The following is an 8542-nucleotide window of genomic DNA, read 5'->3' as shown; positions in this document are numbered from 1 at the left end:
GAAAATACCTTCTTATTCCTCTGTATTCTAGCCAGAAGATTACTGGAAGTGATATTGTGTTACTTTTGTCTGGGATACTTAGGAAAAAGAAGCTATGGGAAAGAAGGAGGAAGTACATTTACACATGCTTTGGGAGCACTACATTTGATTTTGGGACAATCATCATCTGAAAATTATGGTGAAAATAATATTAAAAATGGAGAGGGGGATGCGTGTTTTTGGGAGACTATTGAGGAACTTCAGGAGCTGAACATACCATTGTCACTTACTGGTCCATAGAAATCATATAATCGTAGATTTGGAAGAAACCGCAAGGGCCATCCAGTCCAATCCCCTGCCATGCAGGAACTCTCAATCAAAGTATCCCCGACAGATGGCCATCCAGCCTCTGTTTAAAGACCTCCAAGGAAGGAGACTCCACTACACTCCAAGGGAGTTGGTTCCACTGTCGAACAGCCCTTACTGTCAGGATGTCCCTCCTAATGTTGAGGTGGAATTTCTTTTCCAGTAGTTTGCATCCATTGTTCCAGATCCTGTTCTCTGGAGAAACAGAAAACGAGCTTGCTCCCTCCTCAATATGACATCCCTTCAAATATTTAAACAGGGTTATCATATCCCCTCTTAACCTTCTCTTCTCCAGGCTAAAGATCCCAATGTCCAAATATCTTCCTGGCTGATATTCTGCTTCAGATATATTTACATGGTTTTGTTAATTCTAGTGTTTTTAGAAATATGCCCCATGAAGTCAGTGTTTGCTTGACTTATTGATAATTTGTTTGTGCTGTTTTTTTAAAAAAATCTTCCCACTTACTTTTCCAAATCTATGGCAGTTTTGGGTTCAGCTGGAGCTTTTACTCTGAGGTTTTAAATTATTGTTAAACTTTGCCAAAAGACTATGATGCTGTTATCTCTTCTTCTGACAAATCCTATTTCTTTTTCCAGGAGTTTCTGCTTTTGAAATCACATGTGTGAGTTTGTTGGTTTGCCTCAAAATTTTTTCTCAGGTTTGAAAATACCTTTTGAGCTGCTAGCTGTTACTGTGTGTCTTCATGTCATTTGCAACTCATGAGGATCCTAAGGCTTTCCGATCATGGGGTTTTCTTGGCAAAATTTATTCAGAGGGTGCAAAGCCACCCAGAAGGCTTTTCATAGCTGAGCCTGATTCAGTCCCTGATCTCCTGGAATCCTGGTCCAGCACTCAAACAAATATACCATACTAGCTTCATTTACAGTTTATTAAAGATTTTGGTAGCTGAATTTCAGCAGAAAGAAAGGTTAAAGATACAGTGCATCCAAAGCAAAGTGGTTGAGACTGTGTGTAAATTTGCTCTAGTGCAACAACTCTTAGCCATGTAAAGACTTCCCAGTCAGGAAAACAAAGCTCAGGATAACAGAGGTGTCAATGGGTTGCCACAGGAGAAGTTCTTCTTCCATACAAAATCTTCTAGTACTATATTGCAGAGTAGAGCTCATTTCAATACAATGTAAAACTTTCTAGAGCTTTAGAAAGCCTGTTATCTCTGATGAGATAAGGGCAGAAGCTCCACAACTGATTAGGCCCCAGCTGGAGGCTCCTGTCCCTGACTGAAACTCTGTCACAGGGCAGAGAATTATACATCCACCCAGGATTTCCTGCCACTGAATATGCTAGCAGTCTAACAACATCTAGAGTGCAGCATGATTCTCATCCTTTCTCTGGGTTACCCAAAACATAGCTAATTGTCAGAGTCTCAAGTCTTCTTGTATCAATCTCTAATCTATCTTTAGAACTGTAAAATATTTAGCACACATGAATTACAGATTTAAAATCTTCATTAGTTGATGCGTCTCTGATGCATCTGGGTTTGTTCCACAGTGTCTAACAAATTCACATGTATGTAATAAATCAGCCTGACTTCTTGAAACATTACTAGTTAGAACCTTGGAGTAAAATCTCCCATTTAATCACCTTCCTCTCTAGGAGCAGGTTAATCTAGTTTAAGAAAGGATGTTCCTATAGGTGCCAGACTAGATGTGATGTTAAATTCAGCTGAGCTGGTATTTGTTTTATAAACAGAAGTTGAAATAAATATGATTAGGAACATATTGTGTAAGTAGGAGTTTACCATTTCCTCCCAGTTGTGGTCTTGATAAAAACACCTGACACCCAGCTGCTTTAAACAAGGGAAGTGTATACTGGAGGCAATAAAAGATTTCTTCTTGGAAAGGGAGAGGGCATTTTTGGGAGAGGGCTTTTTCCTTGGGAATGCCATGGTACTAATCTTCCTCCATATACAACTATTATTTAAAAAAACAAGTATCAGGCATGCCGCATACTTACAAACATTTCATATAATGTCTACTCTGGTTCTAGGGTAATAAGGCGAGAAGTATATTTTTATTAATTATTTAACTGTGAGATTATCTTTCAGCTATTACATCTTATTTCCTTCTGGTACCCCATTTTAAAACAGGATGTTAATTCAGAGAGAGAAGCACAAAAACAGCAGTTGCACCAAGAGCTGTTTATTAGCATAACACTTTTTTTAAAGATCTCGTAAGAACTGAAATATGTACAAAGTCTTACAGCATTTACACAATAAAAAGTTTCCTATTAGCTGATGAAGTATAAGATAGTGCTGTAAAGTACTTCAAAGCATGAAGAATAATCATAATCATAATAATGAAGCAGACCACTGCACTTTCAACTTCTCCGCTACTCATCACAACTGTCACTTTGACATGACAGTTAAACCATTGGGAAGACGCAAGATTGTCAAAAAAGGTTTAACAGATTAACGTGCAGCACTAAACACTGTAGGGCAAGGGAAGAAGAGAGGAAGACAAAACAAAACAAAACAAAACAAAACAAAAGCTACATACTGTCTTGTTTCTACAGTTTCCTAGAGCTGTAACAAACTTGCACAGCCTTAAAGATATAACATATTTAAGACAACATAATCACAATTTCTCAGATATAGTTCAGCTATATTGAGTGTTCAGTTTCTGGGTAAAGAGGCTCTTATACTGATATGGCTGTGTACTTCCATTTTCTGTTCATGAACTGCTCAAACAGGGCTACAAAAATGTAGTCAATAGCAGGAACTTATAATCATGATGTGCTTTTTCTAGTTAAAGGCATTCAAGATCAGCAAACAGGATCTAACAATTCATGTCAAAAGTTTAAGACAAGGAACCTTCCTTCAAAATGTCAACCATGTTTTTTATGTGCCATTTTCTCAGCCTCATTCCAAAATATCCCTTGATTAGTGAAACCAAGACATTACAATTCTTTTTATACCAAACACCTGCAAGAGTAGTTTATAAACGTTGAGATATTTTTCTAGAATACTTAGATTGCTTGCAAAAAGGCTGTGTGTGGGAATGGGTGGTGGTGGGCTTCAGTGAGATTATTAAAACAGAAAACAAAGCATTTCTTTCACAGGTAAACAACTTTTTCAAAACATGAAAGAAAAAACAACTGCATTATACATTGGGAATTTATGGTCAGTTCATTCAGTCCATTTATCCCAAAGACTACTACACCGTTCTAGGTAAGGTTTTATGATGACCTTATTTGGCAATTTCCTCTTTTAATACACCTTAATTTAACTTCAAAAGATACCTGTGTCTTAACTATATCTGTGCTTAAGACACAAAAAATGGTATATTTTTTGAAAAAGAAAACCCATAAGGGATTACAGGACTATTAAAAAGAAGCCATATAACCATTTAATGTAAACAATTTATTCAAAAACAAAGCCCTATTTAGATTCTGGTCTTAAACTTTTGGCAGACAATGTGTGTATATGCTCAGCCAGGCTCTGTAGCTAGTTATTGTTCAAGTGGAAGCCAGGTCAGTTCACATGTTGACAGGCATGCAACTTGAAAACATTGCACAACAAGCAACACAAAAAGAGATCTGAGAAGTGTATTAAGACTTCAAGTAGACTTCACAACCCTTCACAACTGAATATTCACAAAGATATAGTCCTTGCTTGCCTCCCCCCACCCCTCTGCAGATTCACTCACACATGAGATACTTTCTGTGACTCCCTAGCTTGCTTGATGCTGTATAACCACTTGATGATTCTGGCATTTCTTTCAATTGCAGAAATGCCATATGGCACGCGGTCATTGGCACTGTCATCATTTCTAAGGTCACTGTTGCTGTCCTGAGACTGTTCACAGTCCGAACTGATCATACTAGCACTGCGAAAGTTGAGAGAGATAATGTCAGAGTTAGCCCTTGCAAAATTTTCCATCCCAAGATTTTCAAGCTCTTCAGGATCCAGTCCACAGTAATTAAAGAATCTTTCAACATCTGCATCGACTCGAAAGTATCTGTCACTTAGGTCTGACTTTGAACGCTGTAATGAAGGTCGTCTGCTGACTCCACAACTGGATTCCACTGCATCCATCTCTGGTGATTTTAACGTGGTGATGGCAGCAATTTTGGGTTTGGGGGGTAGAGGTGGAGCAGAACTACTGCAGGGTATTGCTTTTAAGGGTTTACTGCTAGAAACTTTTCTAATGTCTGAGGAACTATGAGAAACATGCAAGAATGCCTCTGGTGACTGTCCCAGTAGCCGTCTGCTCACACTGGAGTTGCTTTCTTGAGGGCTGTTACGGCCTTGGGTGGGGTAAACCTTTAAGGATTCTGCGAATGAGTGCCGGTTAAGGTCTCCTGACTCAGACTTGTGGGGTGGCCAGTTGCGTGAACTATGTTTGTGACCCGAACCTGAGCTGGATCCCTCTGAGCTATTGATAATGTTTTTCAAAATCTCCAGCTTTAGATTCTCCCTCTGGACACCACTCTCAGTCTTTACATTGTTACTGAAAACTTTCAAGGTAGGGCTGCCCAAGGACCGCTTAGTTGCTGGGCATACTGGCGGCTTGGGAAGCACTGCTGGCTTCACTGGTTCTTGTTTGGCATTGATGACTTCTTGGCTCTTTACGTATTTTGCCTTGTCAGCCTCCAACCTCTCCACGGCACTAAGTCTTTTTGGATTAGGCTCAGCCTGCCTACGAAAATAGTCAGGCCCTTTGTTTAAGATGCGGAGAGGAACAGCTGAAGTGAACGTGATGGCAGGGCTGACGGGTTTGACCATGCTACCTGTCTGTAGTGTCTCTGTAGGCATGTTTGGTGGCCTTTCCCCGGCAGCCGTTTTGAATTCCTTTCTGGGATCTTCTAAATGCACAGTGCAGAAACATGTATATTAAACCCAATGAATAGCAGATGAATCTCAGAATTTGAGGGTTAGCAGGAGGAGGAGGTGCAGCAGCAGCAGCAGCAGCCGCACTTCATTTCACAGCTAATTAAATACCACGGTGTTCCTTTCTCCCCGCCCCCCCTTGAAGACAGCTTTTGTACAAAAAGGCCACCAGAAACAAGCCTATATTAATCCTGTTCTGCTGGCTTCTTTCTTCGCGATGAAGGATGTGGAAGTCTCTGCGGTTTCTTTGTGTTCAACCAGAAGTAGTGATCTGAAATGTAAAATAACCAACCACATGTTAGTAACAGCGTATGATATCACAGCTATAGCAACAAAGATCTCTCCCTCTACACCCTTTTGTCTGTTGGTTGAGCTACAGAAGGGGCTATTCCAACCAAAGCATCCTATCATACTTTCACCTAGTAGCATGTATGACAATAAGGCAGCCAGGAAGCCTGGGATTTAATGCTACAAGATCTCTCTGCTCTCCATTAACTTATATACAGGTATATTTATGCATTCTACTGAGATGTCCAAAGTCTAGGGTTAAAAGGATGTAAAATATTAAAATGATAGACCCAGGCTTTTAAGTGAATTCACATCCTTGCATTCACAGGCTGTCTTCCTTTGTGGATTCTTGCTTCCTTAAGGCCATGCTGCTGGTTCTGCTGGTTACTGGAAACATGGTAAACAGATAGCATGAAAAGTACTTTTTAGCTGGGAGAAATAAATCCATCCTTTCCCTTGCTATATCTATCTCACAAAAGAGAGAACTGTAGCTGTAAATGTTTTCGCTTAGTGATCTAAATTTGTGTGTTCTGTACTGAACAAAGCCCTATAAAATTAAAACAGCAAAATAAACAGGTACAAATATTCATCATGAACATAACAACTAGATTCTGAGGAAGTAGGCTCAGGTGTATGAAAGCTCATGCTACCAGATTCTTTCTTTCAGTTAGTCTCAAAGTTGCTACAATATCCTTTTGCATGCATAAGAACAATGACTTTATTACAGAGATCTCTTGCTCTCTCACATTTCCAACCACCAATGTCACTTGTGCAATACTTTATGAAGCTTTGCAAATTTAACCTCTTGAGTGGGAACTTGCTTGCTTTCTCCTGTACTTGCTAGGCCTTCACCTAGCCCCAGACCTCTTTTTGCCACTACTTCATACCTGCTATGCTTACTGCTTTTTCCCTACTGCTGTTATTTCTGTTACTGCTATTTTTCATGGATAAGTGGTATTACTTGACTATGAAATAACGCAAGAAGAAAAACATGGAAACCAAACTAAAGGTTATAGGTCACTTGGTAACTTAACATCCATGTGGTACTGTTCCCACAACACTCCAGCACCTGAGCTCTAAAGTTAGAACCATCCAAGCCATAGTATTCCCCCATCACTATGTATGGATATGAACAATGAACTGTGAAGAAAGAAGGTAAGAAGAAAATCAATTCATTTGAGTTGTGGTGCTGGAGAAGAGTGCTGAGGATACTCTGGACAGCCAAGGAGACAAACAAATTGGTCCTTCAACAGATTAAGCCAGCAATTTCTCTATAAGTCAAGATGATTAATAATAATAATAATAATAATAATAATAAACTTTTATTTATATCCCGCTTTTCTGTGACAAGACAATCAAAGCAGCTACAACATGTTAAAATCCACATTTACAAATGTATGTCCCAAATCCCCCCCCCCTTAAAATAGGATTAAACAAATTACAATTAAAACATCTATTAAAAACACAATAAAATACAGCGAGGACAGAGCAGTGGGCTGATACATGATGTGGAGGACAGTCATTCTGTGGCTGGACACTTTTATTCAGGAAAGGCTGAATGATCAAACTGAGGGTATCATACTTTGGCCACATCATGAGAAGGCACAACTTATTAGAAAAAACAATAAAGCTACAAAAGGTGGAGGGATGTAGAAAGGTAGACCATATGCTAGATGGATAGATTCAATTAGGAAGGATCTATCAGAGGCATCTGAACCTGCTGTGAGTGTGTGTCTCTCTCTCTCTCTGGGGAGGGGGAGTGGAATTCAGCACCTTGGACAACTACTTGAAATTTCAAACTAAACCTTAGAAAGCACTCTTGGCTTGGCTGCACTGACACAGAAGCCAGAATCTCTTCTGTCATAAGGCAGTTTCTTCTTCTTACCAGGACACATTAAAATTTCCTTTTAATAAGCTAAATATGCTGCCAACATGGGCATTTAAAATAATTTGATAACATTTTACAGAATATATCTAACAAATGTTGTACGCTGAACTGCAAGTGAATTGCTTTTTTTCTAGGGAACATTATATGTATATAAAATATTTAAATATTTATAATTTCTTGCTATAAAGTTAACATGCCCACAATTCATATCCATTATGAATTCTTATGTTCCCTCTTGGTATAATCTACTTATTAGGATCCCATTAAAGGTTCTTTATTTGACACTTCATAGCAAAAAAAGGTTTGTTGTACTTCAGTTGGTGGTGAAATAAAACTGCAGTAAAACTTCAGTAAAATAAAACTTCAGGAAAACCAAAATTAAAATCATTATGTGATACTGAGGACATTTAATATACATTACTAGGGAAATCATGAAGCACTAAGGCTACAAAATCATTACGCAAAATACCATACTGAATACTCAACTAGAAACTGAACATAATGGTACAAAACTTAAGATCTCTATGCACTGTGGTATGGTAGTTTTCCAGCTGTACAAATATTAGATTTAAGCTTTTGTGTTGTTTTCTCCCCCCTGAGGCTCAGGAATAAGTAAACAAACAAAAACATAGGATGTGCCACTTATATTAGGAGAGGATTACATTTTTTTATACACACTAGCTCTTAGAGTAATCTTGCAAATATATAATACCATCTATAGATTCCCAAATCTGTTGTTCTGTTTACACATCTATTTATCTTTTGACTTCCTAAGAATGGAATTCAGCTCTCAGATTTTCCTTGATGAAAATGTAAAAGAATGCTGGAGGGGGACTTTGTTCCAGAACCCTGCAGGAACCAAAGTTTTTGAGGACTTAAGTCTACTACATCAGATGCAGATAGTGTAGTGACTAGGAACAGACCTTTATAAATAAGAATGTGTTGGCTGCATGTGTGAAAAGCAACAGAAATACAAAAAATATGGGATGAGATGACAAGTTCAGTTTTAGCAATGGTCTTTGGGGGACAAAGGGGCTGAATAGACTGGCTTGAAGAGCTGGCATATGGGCAGTGTGGGGGAGTGGCGTCTGGATGACACATGCCCTGATACCACCCTACACTGGCACCATGACGCCTGCCCAACCGCATGGTGAGCGGCATCATGGTGCTC

At 39.0% G+C, this 8542-nt stretch overlaps 1 protein-coding gene across 1 annotated transcript; it reads right to left on the bottom strand.

The window, feature by feature from the left end:
* Window positions 1–2498: 2498 nt before the first annotated feature.
* On the bottom strand, window positions 2499–5484 carry FAM110B (family with sequence similarity 110 member B). Its single transcript, XM_089517353.1, has one exon. It carries the CDS (start codon window positions 5118–5120, stop codon window positions 4008–4010), a length of 1113 nt encoding a protein of 370 aa, XP_089373479.1. The 5' UTR covers window positions 5121–5484; the 3' UTR covers window positions 2499–4007.
* Window positions 5485–8542: the final 3058 nt, after the last annotated feature.

The sequence above is a fragment of the Sceloporus occidentalis genome, unplaced genomic scaffold (assembly GCF_023333645.1).
Source record: "Sceloporus occidentalis isolate IW3139 unplaced genomic scaffold, rSceOcc1.0.p SCAF_3, whole genome shotgun sequence".
Taxonomy (NCBI): Eukaryota; Metazoa; Chordata; class Lepidosauria; order Squamata; family Phrynosomatidae; genus Sceloporus; species Sceloporus occidentalis.
The sequence above is the reverse complement of the archived record's forward strand: the minus strand, read 5'-3'. Positions and strand labels throughout refer to the sequence as shown.